The sequence below is a fragment of the Embiotoca jacksoni genome, unplaced genomic scaffold, assembly GCF_022577435.1.
Source record: "Embiotoca jacksoni isolate LCO1_2020_lvr unplaced genomic scaffold, fEmbJac1.0.p SCAF_16, whole genome shotgun sequence".
NCBI classification, from domain to species: domain Eukaryota; kingdom Metazoa; phylum Chordata; class Actinopteri; family Embiotocidae; genus Embiotoca; species Embiotoca jacksoni.
Genome location: NW_027185296.1, coordinates 2,422,810 through 2,446,243, shown reverse-complemented (window position 1 = coordinate 2,446,243; position 23,434 = coordinate 2,422,810). Strand labels below are relative to the sequence as shown.

At 42.1% G+C, this 23,434-nt stretch overlaps 1 protein-coding gene across 12 annotated transcripts in view; it reads left to right on the top strand.

The window, feature by feature from the left end:
* celf5a (cugbp, Elav-like family member 5a) overlaps positions 1–23,434 on the top strand; it is a 187,879-nt gene that overhangs the window by 8,094 nt on the left and 156,351 nt on the right. For all 12 annotated transcript variants that reach the window (XM_069150198.1, XM_069150195.1, XM_069150196.1 and 9 more), the window contains exon 2: positions 7,744–7,826. In XM_069150198.1, coding sequence (XP_069006299.1) covers positions 7,744–7,826 — 83 coding nt within the window. The remainder of the gene's footprint in view (positions 1–7,743; positions 7,827–23,434) is intronic.

Sequence of the window (23,434 nt, the reverse complement as noted above, 5' to 3'; positions counted from 1 at the left end):
CTCTCTCTGTCTGTCTGTCTGTCTGTCTGTCTGTCTCTCTCTCTCTCTCTCTCTCTCTCTCTCTCTCTCTCTCTCTCTCTCTATCTATCTATCTATCTATCTACCTATCTTCTACCTACCTACCTACCTACCTACCTACCTACCTGCCTACCTGCCTACCTACCTACCTGCCTACCTGCCTACCTGCCTACCTGTCTATACGTCTATCCGTCCACCCGTCCACCTGTCCACCCGGTCATGAGCAGAACAGTATTTCTGGAATCCTCCAGGCTCGATGTGGTTACTAGGAAATATACGTCAATGCAATTAACACCCTGGTGCCTGCTTCTTAGTCACACCATTAGTGTTAATTATTCTTCTTCTACAGGTCCTGTGGTGACATGAAAGAAAGAAAGAAAGAAAGAAAGAAAGAAAGAAAGAAAGAAAGAAAGAAAGAAAGAAAGAAAGAAAGAAAGAAAGAAAGAAAGAAAGAAAGACGACATACAGTCACATTTTTTGGTTATGTGTTAGGAATACAGCATGTTAGTTTACATTTAAAGCATTAAATGGAAAGAACAACAAAGAAGCTGTGTGTAATTAGTATTTCCTCTGTCTGTGTATAGCAGTATACTGATGAAGAATGTGCGTGTGTGTGCATGTGTGTGTGTGTGTGTGTGTGTGTGTGGTTTAGCCAGGTAGTGTATTTTTTTCTCCCCCTCATGTCTTTCTTCCTCATCCCTCTTTCAATCAGTCCATCCAAGCAACCTCTGGGCCTTTGAAGCGATGTCTTTAAAAGGTAACTTTCAATTTGTAAAATCAAAGTGACTGAGAACCTGATCCATCTCTTAGTCTGCAGTCAGTTTGGAGCTGCCAGTCACCTGCGATTGTGGCTTTGCTATGATCAATCGATGTGTCTCAAAAGGTTTCAGGTTTTTGAAAGATGACAGACACTGTTCGGAATATTGCATCAAAAATGCCAATGAGATGCATTAAATGCAGATTGTGCATCAGTGGAAATATATACCACACTGTATTTCACTATATACAGCTGGAGGCAAATAGTGTGAGCCAAGTGAGAGTGATTTTATTGTTTCATTTCTTGTGATCGTGTTTGTTTTTCTAAGAGGTTGTTACAGTATATGAAGAGGAAGAGATGCAGTTTTCCGACTTTGACTCGGGCCGGGGGCTCAGAGAAACTTTTATTGATTTCTGTAAATCCCTTTGGCCGGGGCAGATTTGGCTCAGGCGAGGGAGGGAGGGAGAAACGACGGGCTGGAGAGACGGGACTTGGCAGGTAAACTCTTGTTGCCCTCCCAGAAGTAACGTGGCAGGAGGCAGTAAGTGTGAAGCTACACTATATTTACAGCTCTGTGAAACTCCATCCATTAACAGTGTCAATTAGCTCGCTCATCAGGGATGCAGGGCACTGGATGTATTTATAGATCGGGCCATGGCTTTAATAGCAAAAGAGGGATAAAGTATCCGGATAGTATACAAACGTCAAGGCTTACTTTAAAGGCTACAGAACAGCGGAAGATGCCAAAGTGCTGCATCATAAGTGTTATCCAGCCACATACTGAAAGAGCTCTGGCCAGCTTGGGGGTGGGCAGCCGGTTGCAATCTGTCATGTCGCCTACAGAAACTGCATCTGCTGCCAAACAACATTACCTTAGGAACTTTATCAGGAACTAGTTGGAGCTGTACTGTTTTAAGCCTTCTTAATGCTGCTACGCCCACGTTAGTCATAAGTACAAACAGTATGTCAGTTTTTAAGAGAAATACTCTCTACAGCTGGATTTTACATGAAGCACCACTTGTGCCCTAAGAGAACTATTTAACCTCAGAGCAACACAATAGATTGCGAGTGTTGTGGAGGTGCCAAAGTCTGTCTCCCTGTATTGTTGTGATGGCTCCTTTGGCCCTGTATTGATCCTGAAACATGGACAGAGCCTTTTAGCAAAAAAAAAAAAATTGCATTTGTCACACTTATTAGGCATCACATGCCACGCCTTAACACGGATGTATCGTATACGTTCTGTGAATACACACTTATGTTCACTCACACACACACGTAGGCAGTCCTTTGGGACAGGCTGCCTATGGATCTGTTTGACTGCTTCTTGGAGGCTAGTGTGGTCTATGTGAGCGAGTAGCAACAAATCAATGGCTGAGGTCTCCTAGTCAGGGGTCAGACAGGATACCAGGGAGGGTGTGGGGACTATTTCTTGTCCTCATGATAGACACGGACACTTCTCAGTGCTCTGCAGTATTCATCCTCCCCCCAGCTTATTGCTCAAGGTGAAGGGATGATGGGAGGGGTAGTGAAAGGCGAAATGGAGGAGGATTTGGAGCTGGACACAGCGGAGATGAAGGGATGGAGTGATTGACGACAGAGTGATGGAGGAGTGTTGCCAGATTCAGGATCAGGAGATGTTGATGGAGCAAAGTCGCTGGCTCCCTTTAAGGTGACTGTCTGACTTCATTAAGGTTTACTGGTTACTTTAGGCTACTTCTTTTATTACACAGTCATCACAAGCCCATTAGTCCCAGGCAAAGAAAATATTGTTGTCAGAACAATGACTGAGAGCATTTTGGAAAATCCCTGCCAACTCCAGCTGTTCGTCTCTATGAAACTTCTGTTTTTTTTCTTTCCATGTGCTGAGAATGAAATAATTTCCGTCCCTCATGGTCAATCTGCGCAGCTCAGCCCCCCCACCGACTGGCAATGAATTAGGTCATAATCATGCTGTATCACTGCTGATGATATGTGTTTGAGCATACGACCCCTCTGAAAGGCTATCAGTTCCCCGGAGCCCCACATGCCAGCAAATGAAGTAAGCAAGTAATCTACCCACAGTGATAGCGTTTTCCAAAGAGTGCAAATGATGTGTGAGGGAGCAGGCGAGACCGGTGCCAGGACTGGCTCGGTTTCTGCTACCTTCACACTTTCTGGCCAAGGAAATGCCACAGTGAGAGCAAGTTCACACTTTTTCATTACATTGGGGCAGCTTGGCTCCTCTGGGGCAAGGAGATGGAGAAAAGGGAGCAAAGGTGGAGTGAAAAGAGAGAGGTGGTGGTTTAAACCGGCCCAGTCTCCTAGGAATTGCATTCATATTTGACAATTCTGCCGCATACAAATGATGCCCAGTGCCAATGCAGAAGTAGGATGGTCATATTGAGCTCCTGCAGTTAACGTCACAGCTTGTTGTATCAGTCACCATAGTGGCAGAATGAATCTCTGTTTCTGGTTGGGTTCATAGAAATTATTACCCTGATACCATTATTATTAACAAAATAAAGAAAGAAAGTGCCAAACTCAGAGCGTAGCTCTGTTGCATTCCTGCCAATAAATTTACAAATATTAGCAAAATCAGCAAACAGAGGAAATTACCTTTGTAAAATTTGTGAGAGCCACAAAAGGTCAAAGGGCAATGCAGGGATTTTATAAATGAATGACACTCAGAGTTCAAAGGGTCAAAACTGTCTTTGAGAAACAGCACTTGGGATTTTTAAGAGCTGGGAAAAGGAAACTTAGCAGAACAACATAAATATAGCAAATCATACTTATTTAAAATGATTTCACACTCGATGGACTGTTGCATCATTCATTAATTATTTTTTAAATTATTTTTTAACAATACAATTTTTTTTATCACCTGGCATTTCTATCACTCTCATAATAGTTAAACAGGGTTGCCAACTCTGTTGGATGTTTTTTTTTAATGATGCTGCCAGGCGGGTGAGGGATTCCAATAGTAGTGATGAAATTTCAGCAGACCTCATTGTGGCTATATGGACTGTTTTTCTTCAGGAGGAAATATTGCATGAAACAGACTAATGTACTGGTACTTGTACTGAGAACGTAATTCTGAAAAGTTGTTGAATTTTAAATGCTTTATTTCTTTTTTTAATTCTTCCATTCTTCTACAAACCTACAAAACCTGGACAGTGACAACAACAACAACAAAACACCAAATTATCTGGATGGATACCACCAGGGGTTAAATCTAAGTGAAAAATAATTTTAAAAAGCCCTGGGAGAATAGAGTTTGTGTTGTATTTGAGAATATACAATTTTATCTTCACAGAAACACAACATAGTATTACCCCAAATAATCAAGATGCATACATTGTTAGTTGAATTCATGATTTCCCAAACACAAATCTAAGTGACGTTGGGCTTCCTGACTGAGTGTCAGGCATTACAACTGATCATTTAATCATTTGCAGTGTATCATAGTTGACAACAAACAATGTCGCACCGGGACGATGTTAATGCTGTTATTGCTGCCACATCTTCACATCGATCCTGCTGCTGTATGATAGCTACAGGTATTGAACTGTTCGGAAAGACTCCACAAGCAGTTGTAAGCAGTAGGACAAAACTTGGAGTTTGGAAGGACCTACTGTAATTCGGCAAAACCATTGAGTGGCAAAGGAGACATTGATGGCACAACAGTTGCTCTCACCATAGCCAGATAACTGGCTCACTGCCAGTAGGAGAGAAAGAAAAACTGAAAATTTCAACTTGTATTTTATTTTGTTGTTGAATGTAATAATCCAACATCTAATTTAGTCGTAACTATTATTGATGCCACTGAAGTGATGTGGCAGACAACCAGGAGAATAGTACAAAGTGGTGCAGTAGTAAAAATACTTAAAAGTAGTAAATAAGTAGTCAAGTAGTAAAAGTAGTAAATCATTTGACATTTCTTTTCCTCTCTCATTTGGGGCACCCCTGTGGATGGACAGGGCCTCTAATTTGCTTTTAGCGTTTACAGGCCGGATCTGTGTGCAGTGTTTAGCTGGAACATATTTAAATTCTACAACCTTAACACTTCAGGTGCAATCTGTGTATTTTTGAGCGGCTTCAGAGATGCGATCTGGTTCGGCACAAATAGGCCTGGCACGTAAAGACAGCTGAGCAGGAAGTGGCTTACAGACCCAGTGGACACACCCACGACTGAGCGGGAACGCACTTCTTACTTACTGCATCACCCGTTCTCCCCCTGACTCTCTCTTTTCCATGTAAGACTCTTTAATTGCATGCCAATTCAACACAGCGGAGACGGAGAGACTCAGTCTTATTTCCCAGTACACACACCACACACTTAAAAATACATCATTAAGAAATAGGAGAGCAGACACGTGGAGCTGGTGTTGGTGATGAGAAGGACGTTGGGAAAGGAGAAGAGAGGAGAGGGAAGAATAGCTGAGAAGGGAAGGGAGTTTCTCCTCTTTGGAACTGAAGTCAGTGTGTGAGATAAAGCTGTTTTAGGTTTCTGACAGATGATGCAGAGGATCATCTCCACAGTGGGAAGGCTTCCCCCATTGCTGTGTCAGCAGGCTCTGATTACAGTGGCTTTTTGTTGTGTTTCAAACAATTTCATCATGCTCCCCCCCACTCACACTTTTTGCACTTGGTATGCAATGCAGCACTGGCAATTTGTACGTGTTTGGATTCCAATTATGGAGTTGTTAAAGCTTTTTTGCCTGTGGCCTGCAAATTCCTATTAAGCCATACATTAAAGAGCACAGAATCACATTTAAATGGAGTTCATGTTTCTCTTTTGTTTGCCAGCATTGTGGTTGTTATTAATTTATTCTCAATGCCCTATGCATTACACATTAACAAATAAATCGCGTTTGTGATTGTAATGCAAAATACTTGCTCTTATTCACAGATAGGGCAAGCATTTGTCAAGTAAACCAACAACAACAAGCCCAGAGAGAGAAAAACTGAGAGAAAAACAACCACCAAAAATGGAGCCATCCCCTCCTATTACCCTCACCCATTTAAGAAACAAACAAACCCAAAAGAACAACTTCCACAGGCTTGGTATTTTTTCACAAGTCGACAAAGAAGAAAGACATTGAATTATTAGACAGCGGTGTGATTGATTGAGTGATTTACTACGTGGTGGCCATTGGAAATCATTAGGTTAGGGGTGCTGGGACAGGAGAGGCTATTGTGTGCTACAGTCACTGACCTCAAAGGTCACGACCCTGAACAGACTCAAATCACTGTCTGCCTTTTATATGCTGATATGTATGGCAGTGAGCAGTCAAGCTGTCACAAACAAAAGGAGGAGCTTCGTGAGATAGAAAATAAAGTGCTGAATGGGATTTTGACAATAGAGGTAAAATGTTTGCAGCATATAAATGTACAGGCACGCAAGTACATACACGCACGTCGCAGGCTTTGAGCACTGAGAAATAAATCCAGGTTCCAAGAAAATCAATGGATCAATGAGTTACATGGCATTTTAACCCTTCTTTCTGACGCAGTCCAGCATAGGTTACAGTGGAGACATAGCCACAGTGCAAGGGTCAATGAAATGGCAGAAAAGGTACGCGTGTGCTGTGCTTGTGCTACGGCACAAAAAAAAAGATGGTGTGAGTTGGGTAAAAGGGGTCTCATACGAAACAAGAAAAATGGATTGGAATATTGTTCGTGTGAAGACACTTAATACATCACCACCCACTGAATACATTTGGCTGCTGAAATGAGATCCAAACTGCAGCGGCTGCTAATAAACCATCTTCAGAGTGGCAGAAATATGATGCATGCTAACCCATATGAACCTCATTAATAGAACACAAGCAAATCTATTTATTCAGATAGTCAGGGGGAAAATGATTGCCTCAATACTCCATCTGCTTTCTTGCTTCCTCTCCTCTCCTCTCCTCTCCTCTCCTCTCCTCTCCTCTCCTCTCCTCTCCTCTCCTCTCCTCTCTTCTCTTCTCTTCTCTTCTCTTCTCTTCTCTCTTCTCTTCTCTTCTCTTCTCTTCTCTTCTCTTCTCTTCTCTTCTCTTCTCTTCTCTCTCTCCTCTCCTCTCCTCCTCTCCTCTCCTCTCCTCTCCTCTCTTCTCTTCTCTTCTCTTCTCTTCTCTTCTCTTCTCTTCTCTTCTCTTCTCTGCTCTTCTCTTCTCTTCTCTTCTCTTCTCTTCTCTTCATGTGCAGTGAAAATGACAGATGTTGTAAATGCTTCACAGTGGTTCCAGGTAGATGTGTGTGGGGGTCTATTATGTGTGTATGTGTGTGTACTCATGGCAGCATACTTGAAGTCTTGTGGTTAGGCATTCGCCCCAGAGAGTTTAAACACCATGTCCTGTCCCCCCTTCTTCTCTGTTGGTATCTTCCCTCCTTCCTTCATCCCTAAACTGATCTCACCCTTTCCTCTTTCCTTTCCTACTGCCCTCAATACTCCCCGGCAGTCCTGTTTCTTTTGTCTCCGCTGCTGTCACAACCAGTCAGGGTGAGAACACTGATCAGGCTGCTGGGAGCTTTGGACAGAAGATGGCACCAGGAATGAGGGGGCTGGACAGGCCTTGCAATTCATCCAAATAATCCGCTCATCTCCTTCTTTCTTTTTTGTTGTGGTTTTCTCTCCTCTCCTCTTGCCATTGTAGAAAATTGTCCACATGTAGCCTGGTGGCTTGCACGGTTGCCTGTTCTTTATTCGTGTAACTGACTGTGTTTATTCCAAGAAATGCCTGCAAGGAGTTTGTGTTTCAAGTGTACCTCCTGAGACCTGCTGCAGAGATTGGGTTCTTTAATTTTGTTAAGTGCACTGTAATCGTCCAATTGCTTTAATTTATTCTCATTAATGTCCTACTATTCTTATTTGATATTTCTCTTAAATTACAATGGCATTTTATAACGTGTACATTATTTCAGAACATTATTTATGTTGTAATTTGGATTTCAATGTTTCCCAAGTTCATTTAATAAGGATCATATGTGCTGTATCTCTGTTGCAGGTTGTGCATTCCTCACCTACTGCGCCCGGGAGTCAGCCATCAAGGCCCAAAACGCCCTCCATGAACAGAAAACACTGCCAGGGGTAAGTGTCTGTCTCCCTTCCCCTCCTCTCCTCTCTTTCTCTTTCCTCTCTATGGTGGTCAGCCATGCCATCTGCACCCGGCTGCACACCAGCCGGCATTCTCCTTGTATAGTCCCAGAGATGAAAAACACTTTGGAAGGCAATTCAATCAATAGCTCAGCCCTTTGAAGGCCTGGTTTCAACTTTTCCATGTGTCTGTTCTCAAGGGGATGGAGGTAGCATTGATCAGACCCACTCTGCCTCTTACTCCTGAAGCCACAGCATAGAATGACATAGAAATAGAAAGCTCTGCACTTCTGGAAAGAGGAACAGAAAAATGTCAAAGAGAGTGTGGATTTGAATTTAGTATGTCTTTATTGAATTCATCCGCATTTATATTTATATAATTTCTTTTGCGCCTTCTGCACTTGTGTGTGCGTACGTAAGCGTCTGTGCAAAGCTGTATCTGTGTGGGATCCTGGTAGTGTTAAGACAGCGACAGAGAGAAACAAGAGGAAGGAGGGGTGTGTAAAAGTGGCTCCCCACAGAGGCAGCGTGTGCTTAACATGGTCAGATCAAGGCTGCACCAGGGAGAAACATCAGGAGAGATCCACTCACCCCCCACCGCCAACAACACCCCCACTGATGGAAGACAAAGAGCCAGAGAGACCGAGCCAAAAGGCACATGTTTGAGATTAAGCATGCAAATACAATTACCAACTTTGAACAGTTTTTTTCTGGTGACTTCCTTGAAAAATAAGTTGTTTCATTTATCCTGTGAATTAGCTAAGCGTGAAGCTAGAGGGAATTATTCTGCTCTTTTTTGCTCAGCATTTGAATAATAAGACGGAAGGAAGAGAGAGACAGAGGGAGAGAAAGAGAGAGAGGACAAAAACTTCTTCCACGTAATGCCAAAGGATGTGTTCATGAGAGGTCATAACTGTGTTCAGTAATGTGTTACAAATGGAAGATCTGACTCTATGTTGATTTTGTCTATGATTTGGGTTTGCAGGTAGTTTTTCCTCTCACGTCTCACATTCATTAATAACATCTCTCCCTGCCAGCTTGGCAGGGCACCCATAATGGATGACCTACCGTTGGGATTAAATAGTTAATGTGGCTGAATGTATAAATGAGGGGCATGAGGGCACAGATATAGATGCTAACAAGGCTGATGCTCTTGCCTGCTCTCCCTTCTCAAATTAGGCTGCATTCACATCAAATCAGGCAATGCGTGAAGAAACGTCAGTCCTCCCAATCAATGGGGACAGTGCGCTTAGGCTACGGGAGCGGGGACCACATGGGGTGCAGAAAAAAAAAAAAATCTCAGCGACCTGTGGCAAGAACTTGAAACAGAACTTTTGATGGAACACACCCTTACGTCACACTGGGGTGGCCAATCACACAAGCAGGCGCTAAGACCATTGGATGCCCACAGGACAAAGAACCTCTTTTATCATGCCACAAATGTTAGCAGCATGAAGGGCCGAAACATAACGGAGAGTAACGTTGAGTTTCACCAGTTTTAAACACACTGTCATTATAGTCCTCGCACCCCAATTATTTATTGAAAGTAAATTTGTATTTTTGTTCTGTCGATTCAAACAAAGTATCACTGACCTGTTATATTAGCAGTACGGCTAGCAAATGCTGTCTATAACAACAATTAGGACTCAATGTACCATTTTTGGTTTACATACAAATGACATCATTTGGTAATTGCCCCGTGTCTTTTATATTCATTAGTTTTATAAAATCTGTTGGGAGCAGGACTCAGGAGTTCATCCTCTTGTTGTTTTAATGCTTGTTTTAACTCACCTAAAAGCTTTAGGTGAATTACCACCAGCTTCTGGTTTAGGGAGGTTAAAATTTACAGCATGACATCACACATGGGCCATGTAGGGACACGCCCGCATCTCAGGAAGGTGCTGGATTGCATGACTCGGTGTGAATGCAGGCTAAGTGTGTTCTAAGAGACAAACAGATTCAGACCATCTGGGCTCTGAAAGGTATCTAAACACAGTGTTATAAACAACAATGCTATAAACAGCCACTGTAACTATTAACCAAAAATAAAATTGTATCATTGTACAGGCAGACACAGCCCTGCATGTTGCATTTTTCACACGTGGGCTCTGAAAGCTTCTCCTTCACACGCACATTTAGTGACTGTGAAAGTTGCCATGTGTCGCTCGTGAGAAATAAAAATCCCTTTCTTGTACCTTTCAGTCTTACTTTAGCCCTCCTGCTGGCTTCCCTTTACCCCACCCGGTCCTGTCCACCCACATCCTCCTGTCTCCCCCCACTTGCCACTGCTCCACTGCCGCTGCTCTCCCTGAGACAGAGCGTGTCATAGAAATGTAACAGGCAGACGTTGATGGGTGTCAGGCTGAGGCTGCTCTACTGTTCCCTTCCCTTCAACTTCACTCACACACAATCACCGGAGGTCTAAAGAAACACAGGCAGTGCGTGCTGTTATACTCCAGCCATACAAAGGTACAACAAGCAGCCCACAACTTTTCTAACATGCCACTGTCCCTAAACATCCTGTAGACCCTTTTTACATGCAGATAGAGCACCATCTGAGGAGGGATTTAAAAACACAAATGCACAAATTTAGGAAGGATAATATTCATCAGTATAATATTTTATATATAAAAATACAGGCTTCACTGTGTGTTTGTATGTTCGACTGCCTCCCATTGCATCCTCTGTCCTCCCCTTTTGAGCCTCTCTGCTCTTAAATCTTTTGCAATATGACCCCTATTGCTTCACTGCTTGATGGTAAGTAGATATGCCAGTTGTTTGTTTGCAAAATCCTGCTTGATATGCAGTTGTAATTAATGTAAACTAGGAGCTCTCCAGAGATGGGTTATGAGTTAATGTATCTACGTCTGCGTTTTGTCATTAACTCCTGCGTCTCTGCTCACTTGCAGGAGGTTTTGACCAGTGTGGTTATTCATCTATGTCTGCTATTTTAAATGTCTGAATCTGAATTCATGCCAAACCGCATAAATAGCGTTGGACTTGTCAATGAATAGCGCCATGTATGAAAATTGTACCACCTAACAAGCTTTTCTGAGTCTCATGCAGCATCTGCAAACAAGCACTCACACATACACACACGACAGCACGTCATGGAGACATGGACGACAACATGCACAAACTTGATGTTCATGAGATGGGCTGTTTTGTATTTTCGGGTAGGTCTCCAATTGGAGGGCCTGGACACAAATTCTCTGCTGTAATGTCCTCCGGCAAAGCACTGAATCTCTGACTTCTGCTTTGTTTTTCCTGTTGAGAGGGGAAAGACAAAATTACTTTAAATGTAAAAGCCCTCAAATTTGAATTCTGGTTATTTTTTCTTCACCCGTAGTTACTGGTTATAACAGTGTTTTGTTGAGTAATGATAACTGGGACAACAAACGTGCGAGCAGCTGGACAGAAGACAGGCAACTCTCGGCACATTTATTCACAATTGTGGTGGGCACTGCAGAGACGGTTTAATAATCTACAAAATAGTAAGCATAATGTGATCATGAAATGTTCACGTTCTGGCTTTTGTGTTCTCATGGCATGGTATGTGGACTTTTGATTCCTTTGTGCGTGTGACTGAGCATATAAATGATGACAATCTGGTTTCCTGGGGAAGTGACACAGTTTGGATTATGTCTATATAATGTGATTGGGTGGATGGTTTGTTACAGATTTGGGTGTAGGAGATCGGTTTTTGCATGCCGTCTGCAAACACGATTCCTGGTGTTTAAAAAAATAAAAAAACATGTTTACTGTCGCCATGGCAACAAAGATTGCATAGCTTTAAGTTAGTAGTAACTCTAACGCACAACATTATTTAGGTCATCATTTTAACCCAAATTACCCATTATCATTCCAAGTTTTTGTGCCTAAACCGATTTTAAAAATGTAATGGGTTCTTCTTAAGCTCATGCTACACCTTCACACCAAATTTCATAGAAATCAGGGTGGTAGTTTTTCTGTAATTCTGCAGACAGAAAAAACACACTAATAACATAACCTCCTTGGCTATGAAGCGAGGTTAGTACTGAGTGTTATCATTCAGTATTAACTATGACTGTGCATTGTATCAAAAAAGGGGGTTTGATGATGAAAGATTATGACTTACATTTTTTTTAAAGCTATACTGTTTAAGATGTAGCTTTAAAAAAAGCAATAATTATGACATGTCCAGTACCACTCAGATGCTATCATGGAGGCACATGATGATGAGGCACAAACGCACACAATGCAATATTATCAGGAAGAAACACTGGCGTTCCTGGCTGTTATTATCCTTGTCCCCCTGTTACACATTAGCTGCTGAAAGGAACAGTATGGCCTAATGGAAGTGTACTGGACTGGAATATAGATTCCTGTGGTGACGTGTGATGGGAACCTTGGGGACACGAGTGCCTGACATAAGTTTGGCCACAGAATGGGAGAAGCTCTGACAGTTTACCAGGTGTGTGCTGCTTGGCTCTATTAGTTGTGTGTTTGTCTATGGTGTGGTGGTTTTGCACTGCAGCCAGCTCTATGTAGATTCAGATAGCAATGTATAAAGGTGGGACGAAAAACATGTGCACATGGCAGCTTGCCGTGATCATAGACCGCCCACGACAGTGAGTCTTGAATATATTATTTGTGTTCTTGTTTGCTTCTGATGGAGATGCACTACTTTTTCTATTACATAAGCACCCAGTGCTTTTGTGCATACAAGTATGTGTGTGTGTGTCTTAACTTTATAATCCAAATATTGGTCTTTTTCTCAATCCAAATAAAATATAAAGATCCCACGATGACCTGGAACGCTAAAATGTTCTCCCGATGATCCCTTTATGACAGTTAAGGCCCACAGAGGCTATTTCTACAGTAGTGGGTGAATGTGCTTGTGAGTGTCACAGCTCTCTACACAAGTCCACAGGAGATTTACTCCACCCAGCTTAGCATCATGACAAAATCCTGCATCCTTCACACTATCCACCCACCCACACCCCTCCCTCTCAATCCCCCACTCTCCTCAAACTTGCCGTCCTCTCCCACTGCCACTCCTCAAATCCAGCAGATCCAAGAAATAATCTCAGTCACTGCAGCAAGTCTATTTGCTATAGCACCGAAAAAACATGCCACCCTCCCCTTTTTGTCATGCTAGCATTGTGTACAACAGTACTTGTCTTGGAGGCATTGGTGGGAATGTGTTTGCTGCATGCATTTACTCCTAGTATTATTACAGCTCGACCTGGGGGGAGTGTAAGCGTCTGGCAGTGATTCAGGAGGCAGGTTTATGGAAATAGCACCTGCATTAAAAACCCAATGAGAGCAGAGAGAAGATTATGCTCCGGCACACACATGTGGGCTCCTGCAATGTCAACACTCTAAGTAGATACCCTCCCTCTCAATTGCCTCCGTCTCCAATCCTGTCTCTCCTGCTCTCTTACTGTTGCGTTGTGCCCTTTGCTGCATGCATACCTGCACTGTCAGTGTTCTGTGTGACTGCACGTAAATGTGTTTCTATATGTGTGCGTGAGATTGCACTTATTTGTATATGTAACTCCCTGTATGTGCTCAGCTGAGCCATGACAGGATGTGTGAGGAGCGAGGAGCGAGGAGCGGAGCGAGGCTGAGTTGTGAAGAGTAGCTGACTTTGTGCTGCTGAAACGAGGCTGGCGTGCCACAGAGCCATTCCTCGACATGCCTTAAACTGCCCAGCCCTCCTTCAGTTTGGATTTGTGTGTACAAACGACACAAACCTAACATATTTAGCAATATTTATGAGTGCATGCTATCCACCTGTTTATTGTCTACAGCCAAGCTTCCTTTGTAGGCTGGCCTGGCTGCTGCAAAGACTGAATAATTCAATGCTACACTCTGTGAAGGTTGGCTGTGTATGAATGTAGTGTAGTGTGTGATCGTGTGTACTGTATGTGCCTGTATTAAGTGAGGAAGGGGGTGGGGGCGGGAGTGGAGTGGACTGGTTAGCATGAAGGCAATTGGTGCTGGCAGGATTGTAGGCCTTCCAGTCAGGAAAAGGGGACTAGTTAGAATTTAGCCTTTGGGTAACAAGACCGCGTTGTGTGTGTGTGTGTGTGTGTGTGTGCGTGCATGTGTGTGTGTGTGTGTGTGTGTGTGTGTGTGTGTGTGTGTGTGTTTTCAAGAAGTAGATCATAGTGGATTGTAAGTTGAAAAAGGCATGGTCAAGGTCTTTTCTTGTTTTCTGCTCTGAGTGCTACAGGAATATGTATTTGTGATATATTTTTTTGCCTAAAATAAAAAAGCCACATATACATTGAGATGATATATTGAAATTATAATAACAAAGATATTGATACTCAAATGGTTTAAGGTCTTTGACCTGGTCTGTCTTTGAAATGGTTTCCACATCAGCTCACTATGATGACCAGGAGGAGCAAGTGGTATCATAAAATGTCTGTAGGTCGGGGGGGCTCTTATGAATGTGAAAGCAAAACATTTTTTGTTATGTATATGCATTATAACTTGCACTGTGGCATACCGGCACATGACAATATCACTTCACTGCCAGTACCAGTATGTGTAAGAGCAACAGAACCGTTTTTTATTGAGTGTGTGCGTATCTATTTGTGTGTGTCTGCTGTAATGGCATATTGGTGTAATGCACGCACAGTAAAGAGCTGTTGTAGTAGAGTGCTCCTCAGGGAACTGAATCCACACATCCTTAAAACATGCACACAAACACACGCACACACACACACACACACACACACACACACACACACACACACACACACACACACACACACACACACACACACCTCATAAACAGGGATGCTAAAAACACACAATGACACACAATATTTGTTATTTTCCACCTTCTGTCTCGTTGTTGGTCCTTTGGTACCCCTTTAACACACACACACACACACACACACACACACACACACACACACACACACACACACACACACACACACACACACACACACACACACACACACACACACACACACACACAGACAGACAGACAGACCTCTTCTTTGTTCGGCTCAGTTTTCTGTGTGGTAGATTAGCCACATATTTAGAGAAGCCTTCTTCTCCGCAGGGGATTGGCTTCCAAGGGTATTTTGAAAAAAGAGCAGGATATGCACTCTGCACCTGCCTTTGGAGAATAAACAACACCCACTGAAACACTGAAAATGTGTTTCATTATGAAATTTCATTTCATTTCATGCAGTTTACGCAACACCCGTATGCATTGGCCTCCTCTATACTGCTATCAGTAGTAGTGTTGTAAAACTGCCAAATATTTGTTGTGTTTAAGAATCATTTGTGTGAAAATTATGCACAATAGTAAATAAGATATATTGGCTGGCTGACAGAAGACAAATGCTTTTTTAATGTTATTTATTTAGATTAATTTGTTTAATTTATCATATTTACATCAACAAATTGCAGTATCCTCATGGCTTCTATATGTGATGCAAATCTCCTGCTAAAATTTCAAAAGTGCATGAACTTGCTTTGAGTTACAGATGACTCCATCTCTGACATTACAATACTGCCCTCCCCCACCCCCTCCCCCACCCACACAAACACAGACACTCCCTGCCACTGCTAACCGGCTCTTCGGGGGAGACGTTGCTTGAACTACCAAAATAATCCCTTGCACACCCTGCCCATTAAGCCACTTCACAGTGAGAAGTGTGCTATTTTTTTTTTCAGAGGTACAGGTTAGCAAAAAAGCTGAATTATTAATGTTTTTGATATTTTTAGCCTGTTTAACCTATTTCTGGTTGTGGCTGGAGACTGCTCGCCCGCTTGTCTGTGAGATGCAATCATGTGATACAGCTATGATCTGGGTTACAGAGCTGCGTTTTGTGTGTAATGGGGGAAACAGTGCTTTTGACTTTGAATGTCTCTGTTTGTGTACCAAATAACATGTGCTGTTATTGTCCATTTTAATGCTGTGGAGTTCATATGATCTAATGTCAGTTTGGCACTATGAGGCATTACCTGTACCAGTGGGGCTGAACCAGATGAGTCTGGTTTTATTCGAGGCTGGCGGGCATGGCTGTGCAGTGCTGTGCAAGGGCCCAGATACTGAGTGACAATCCATCTGTGGGTCCCGGTACAAGCTTGTACAGGTGTGCCAGTGCCTGCAGACACAAAGAAAAAGAGTGGAGGTGAGCAGAGGCGGTGTGCACATGGATGATAAACTATGGCCCAGAATAGAGGGGTGTGTATCTCTGGGTGAGTGTCTGTCCTTGCATATATATGTTTAATAAAAAAGAAGGGGGGGACAGATTAGTTTACAAAATCTGGATCAAAATAGACAAGACGGCAGTTCAGCAGGCAAAGGCAAGTGTGGCTGAGAACATGCCACATTACTCAATAACGAAGGACATACTTAAAACGTATCACTTGATGTGGCTAATCGGAGCTGACATCTCACTGGCTGGACCTTGTGCCTTTGGGAGAAAGAGAGAGATGAGTAAGGAGTGTGTGAGATTAGAGGGGGATGAAGTGACAGAATAGTTGAAATATTGAGAAAAGAGGAGAGGAGGGAGACAGAGGCACAGGGTCATGTTGACAGCTTGAAGTCATACCTCCAGAGTTAAAACATCCATTTCCATGTCTATGTGAGAGTGTGTGCTCATCTGTGTGTGTGCAGTCCATACAGTAGACACACAGTGAAACGGCACACATGTATGGTGGGAGCAGAAAGGGCTCATTTGTAAGGCAGATCTCACTTTGGTGTGGTGTCCACAGAGAGGGTAGGGGGGCTGCACAGCACGACAGCCAGCATTTGTCAGCAAAAATCAGGACTAATGAAATACAGTACACATGGCTGGAGGGCAAGGAGAGGAGTGTGACTGACAGGAGGTATGAGTGGAAACAGCCCGTGGCAGCCCTCCATCACGGCCACGAACACATTAGCCGGCCAAACCGATTTGTTTTAAGCCCCAGCCCCCTTCCCGTCCCAGATAAGGGCAGCAGCATGAGGCACGGGGCAGAGGAGAGGAACAGCGTGTGTCAGGGTCCCCAGGGGTAATGACACGGAATACAAGTGTATGGGGAGTGCTAGTGATGGGTGTGCTCATGTAGAAGTGGTTATTTGCATTGCAGAGGAGGGCTGTCATTGTAGCTCGCTCAGGGAGCCAGAGCCAGGGTGATCGCTGCCGGTGAAGGCTTCTGTCGTCTCCCCCACAGAACAGGACACTGGATATAGCTGAGCTAGCATCGGCAAGATAAAGCACATCGGCACATTCAACATTTCTTTCAGTGAGGATTCTGAAAGCGTTTATGGAGCAGTCTTTTTTTTTTGTATGTTTGTTTTTTACTTTAATCAAACTTAAGATTTCACCTGACACTTCTTGTCAGTGATTATTTTTGTCCATCATGGCAGCCTTAAAGCCTTTCATATATAAAATAACAATAAGCTGGATGGCTGCAGAATAGCTGGGGATATAAATTATATAGTTTTGTGCCAAAAGTTATAGTCTGTGGACTCTAAACTATTTCAGTCCCAGCTGCAATAAGAGGCAGCTTTTAATAATTCAGAGTAAAACAGTATACTTGTCTTCCAGCCAGCAAGCTCATATTTAGGTGAAACACTAAATTCACCTCTATAGTACACCTCACTCCCACCACAACCCCAAAACCATAGCAGGACTGTATCAGACACCCGTGAAGGGCTTGTAGGGACACACACATCACTGGTTTGTGTTGTTGTTTGCACAGTTTGTTGGCACAGTGAAGAGCTTTGCATTTATATGTGTGTGTGAGAGAAAGTGAGTGTGCACTGCATGCTGCACAGGCTTCCACTGTCGTCAGAACCTTGTGGCTTCCCTGCACAGCTGTGGCGCACACGCATGAGACATGGACCAATTTAGAGTCACGCCGCTCGGCAGGTTCAGCCAATGTGAATCTTTTAATGTGCTTTCTGCAAGTTCTCAGACAAGAGGTGAGTCTGTGAAGTCAGACTAGAGGTAGAAGAGAGAAGATGTAAAAGAGGGGGAAAAAAATGATGAACATGCGTGGATTACAGAGAGAGATGGAGCTAGAGAGGCGAAGGAGTGGGAGTGGGTAAAAAGAAGACTGTGAAATGGAATGAGAGTTAGGAGGAAAGATATTTGAATCACTGAGTTGTAAAGACTAAGGAATGAGATGGGGGCGTTAGATAGAGTGAAATGGAGAGTGGGAGGTGTTGATGGAGGGCCTCACTGCCTGATCAGGACTCCTGATTTTAACCTGTACTGTATCAATCGGTTGGGGGCGGGGGGGGGGGGGGGGCAGCACAGCTCTTGTCCTTCTTTTTTTGAATCCCATGGTGAAGTCGAAAGGCGTCCCAGAGGCAATCATTACGTTGACAGTGTGGTGCTCACTATACCCTACTGCTCAGATTTTCATATCATAATGTATGGATTGGTTGAAAGAAAAAAGAAAAGAAATGGGGGAAGCAGGCAGGAGAATCAAAATGAACAAAAGACTAAAGAACCGAAGCAATCATGCAGCTTTGATCCCTGTACATCCCATGGATAATCCATGTGATGGTCCACTGTTTTCCCTGTTTTGTCAGTATATTAATACGGGATAGTGACAGGGCTCCATAAAACTTATTATATCAATTCTCTCAGTAAAATACTGACTTGAAGCAGTGCACCTTAATAATGTGCCTCTGTGCTGTCATTGTGTACTGCATTTATTCACCATGTAACTGTGACACATTGGGTAGCTGTCTCATACTGTTGTATACAGTGCTATACTGTATATATTGTTTGTCATCATATCGCTGCTAATGATACTGCTTGTGTACTCAATGGTATACAGCAGATGTCTCCGTAACAGCATAAAATACAGTATAATGAAGATTTAAATGGTTGCCATCTGCGTGACATTTGCACATGGCTACAAAAAACATTGCCTAGATTTTTTTCAAATAGTCCTAAATAGCTTAACTTTTAAGCGACCACTTTTTTTAAAAGTCTACATTAAATAGGTGTACATAATCTAAGATAACCTATGATAAATTGAAAATATTTATTTTTCATGCTCACATTGCTAATTGAAACCTGATGTGCAGAACTTTGTCTTGCACCTTCTACCAGTCGACATGGGTTTACATCTTAAAGACTGCAGCTGCTTACTCCATTGCTACTCTTGGAACTGTACAATTAAATTAAATTAAATCCACTAAATTATGGATGAATGGTGAATAAATGGAATAAAAAGTGTCACTAACAGGACGAAACTATCAGAATTTGATCCATTCAGACTGATAACATTTGGAAAGTTGAAAAGCTGCAGTTAGCATAGGGCAATACTGGAGGTTTGCTGACTCAGCTGACGTAATTATCTGGTGCGCATGCTCTGCCCATTGAGCATGGAAAGTTTGCATTCATTTGGGACAGTGCAGAAATGTGACCCAAGACAACAGATGGAAAAAAACTCAGTACACTGTGAAATACAGAGAGATTTATCTGGCAGTGATTGGATTAACCAGCATTTTGTGAACTCATTCGGCAAAGGCTTGAATGTAATGGTGGTTCATTTATATGTACAAGTTCTGCACTATAACCTTTAACATCTTTAACTTACTGGCTGTAGCTCTGGCACCAAAAAGTATTTTTGGATGAATTAATTTTTAAGCAAATCTTTTATTCCACTTTTAGCAGTGTATCTCAGTGAACTGCACTGCTGACTGCTGACCGAGCGTAGTTGCAGCAGTCATAGTGAGATAAATTGATTTGGATCCAGACCAATATGTGGATTTGTGTGGTTGTTTATGTTTGCTATACATTTGCTGCGCACATATCCCTGTTCACAAAAAAATTAAGAAATGTTGATGAAATGATATTTTTAAAAATATATCAAACATTGTAGAAAATGGGTGCTTCCTTTTCTGATTTAGTTTGCTTTAATAAGGCTCACTCATTACCTACTGGGAAATAATAACCTCTTCTATTTGATTGTTTGATTGTGCACAGCTGCTGCAGGTGATGAGGCTCAGTTTGATTATGAACATGAATTTTAATCTGTGGTGATGTTTCACCTGGATTTTCAAAGATGAATCTTCAATCTTCCGTCTTATCAATTTATTTCAGCCTCGTTTTACCAAAATAAAAACATTCAATATTACTCTTAGCTGTTCTATAACTTCTGTATATAAAGTGTCTAAATCTGATGGTATATTTGAATGGTTATAGATAATGAATACTGTATGAGTGCATGGAATATGCTTACTGACGGACAATCAGGATACACATGTATCTCTCTGAGGTGGGATGAAGCTGTCTCTCATCATCATCACACAACATCAGTAATGGGGCTCAGGCAAATGATTACTGTGGGCTGCCACACTGCCTGAATGAGTCTACGCACACAGAAACACACCCACACATAAATTTGACTGAGGCGAAGATGTGCACAGGCACAATCCATTAGGCACCGGGGGCAGAGGACGAGACAGCACATTTATTTACACAGTTTATTTTACCTGTTTTTTCTTGGTTCATTATTTATGAATCTATCAATCTGTATGACACTACAGCAGCATATAGAGTTTGACTGGCTGCCTTTCTGCCCATTATCCCATCTGCCAGTTTCTGTGGGTCTGTCTACCTATCTGGCCTTACGAGGCATCTTCTTTGTCCATCAAAAATATGACTGCTATGCAAGCTCTCTCCCCCTTCTTCTCACTTTAAAAAAAAAAATCTGCCTCTCATCTCTCTCTCTGCCGTACATCTTTGTCAGACTACTTCCTTTTATACTTTGATCATTTATTCCGTCACTAAAACATTTTGAATTATGATGATGACTTGCAAATTTATCTCAGATAAATTTGATGGGTTCAGCTTGTGCCCACTTTCCTCTTGGGCGTGCTTTTACTGCAGCGTTATTAATATATTCCTGGAAGACTACTCTCCAATGCCCATCTTTCAAGATTGGTAAAGGGCAGAGCTTGTTGTCCAGCTCACTTCTTTGTCTCCGCTTGCTTCTCTTGGCTTGGATTTTCTCTTTCTACTTAGTATCAGCATTCTAGTATTCACTTGTCCTGACAGTTGACAAGCTTTAGGTACTTTATGAGTGTTTTGACCATTAGTGGTACTGTAAAACAAAGATTTGTTTGTTCAGGGCGCAAAGAGTCGGGGTTGGTAATTTCTTATTAGTGTACGACAAAAAGACAACAAGAAATAAACAATAACACTTTTAGAAAATACAAAAAAAGCTCATCAAATGTTACTAGAAGAGGGAAATGCATTCAGTGAGTTTGTTAGGCCTCAAGGATATACAGTCCGTTTTGGTGAAAAATGCCGTATATAAACAAAACCATGATTGTGAACATTTAAAGACCTATGGGGAACTCTTAAGTAACTTTACACAGGATGAATGGGAAGTCAGCATTGGAGCAGTGAAAGTCTGTCATGTCCTCTGACACATCTAAAAGCACTTAGGTTGTGTCTGCTGAATGACCGGGATCTGATAATGCCAGATTTATTATAGTGTCCGTACATAGTGAGAGCCCTGTGGGTATACGCTGGCCGGCTATAGCTGCAGTGCCCGAGTATATTTCAGTTTGTGGTAAAGAAAATAAAATAAAAACCTTTTCTTTCTTTCTCTTTCAGTCTCCTTTACTTTTTCTTTCTTTCTTTCTTTCTTTCTTTCTTTCTTTCTTTCTTTCTTTCTTTCTTTCTTTCTTTCTTTCTTTCTTTCTTTCTTTCTTTCTTTCTTTCTTTCTTTCTTTCTTTCACACACACACACACACACACAGACACACACACACACACACAGACACACACACACACACACACACACACACACACACACACACACACACACACACACTGACTCTCACACTTTCTGTCAACACAGAATCTTTTGTAGCCCAGTCCCTCTCCTCCCATATTGAGGGTGCTTGATATTGGCCCGGCTGTAACTTACAGAAATGGGACATACGGTAATAAAGGAAGAATAAATGCCAGGTTATCTACAGATCAGCATGGAGTGCTGCTAAAAGAAAAAAAAAAGGAATCACAAATAAAAAAAATAAAAAAAAATAAAAACACAGGATCAGTGAGCTGTAAATCCAGGCTTTTTTTTTTTTTTTTCCCAGCAAACCAAATAAACAGGAAGAGCTATTCCCTCTTGCTATAAACAAGAAAAATGAAATATTGCCGTGGTTAACATGTGAATGGAGCGATGACGGTCGGGTATGTGTTTGATGGCTGCATGTGGCTCTGCTGGTCAGATGAAGTGATGTCAGCTCTGTAGGTGAAGTGGATGCGAGCAGACCCTCTCGGGGTTGGTTTGAAATTAGGGGAAGAAATCAAAGTATTTGGAAGCGAGGGGACTACAGTTGCTAGTAAGTAGTTCTTTTCCCATTTTTATTTATTTATTTTTCAGAGTGGCAGCACACAGAGCTTGTAAGACAAATCCTTTCTAATAGGAAGCCCCTAGGGCTGCAGAGTAGCGTGGTCGATACAGAGACACACAGAGGGCTTTGAAGATGGCCTATCTCTCTGCCTCCAACCAAATGAAAAGGCAAAAGAGGGGCCCAGGGGGGAGTGCCCGGGCTAAGTTTCTATTAACACTATCTACATAACACCTAAGATGTCCCCGTGTTTGATGTGACAGCGTCCAGATTAACTCACATTAGGGAGAACAACAAAGCCCTGTGTGCTGCTTCCTCTCTTATTGCCTGGAAGACAGAAAGACACAGGATGTTTTTCTGACTGACCCAGAAACACGGGTGTTTAAAAGCAACAATTCAAAACATCTAAATAGAAATACATTCACAATTTTTGTGCGTTCCACATGTCAAAACATTTTAGTTGTCAAAGATGTAAAGTCCTGAATTCTTTTTACTTTTTGAAAATGATTACTTTAAATAAAACAAGATTATGCATTGTGGCTGTGTCTCACTCACACAAACCCATAGTGAATGATGTACACAATAGTCATAACCAATGGCATAAACTGTTCCCAAGATTTAAAAGATGCAAACATTTAAATAACCTCCCTTTGATGGCATTGCATTGTGCATTTCTCCATGGCAGGCAGATATTATTCACCAGCCACCATTTAGAGCTATCACACTGTTGTGAAACAAATTATGTACTACCTGTGTGTTTGACATTCTAAGTGTCAGTGTTTGGTTTGACTAATGGATTTCTTCTGACAGAGAAGTGGATGGGATCTCTTAGTGTCACCATGTGAATTGCAAACACAATGAACAAAATGGATGTCCTCGTGCTTTTTAAGTGTCTGTTATTCTGATGCTAGCATCCCTGGTGATGGATGGACAGAGGTTAATCGTTTTTTTTTTTGTTGTTGTTGTTGCGATGTCCTGGTCTGACATATTGAGGCCAAAAAACATTTAGATGATTCTCAAAATTCTGAATAAGAAAAAAACATATAAATTAAAGTCTTATTATTGAATGGAATTGATAGAATTTATCGCCATTAATGCGGTATCATTTTTAAAAGTATGGATCAGGATTTATTCTTTAAGTTTTACTGTGAGCGTTATGCTATTATATTGTTCTTACATTGAACATGGATTACTTGAGTATGTCTGGTAACTAGGGGAGGGTATTTATTGAATAGTATTATTTACCATTCACACATTTTGTTGTCCT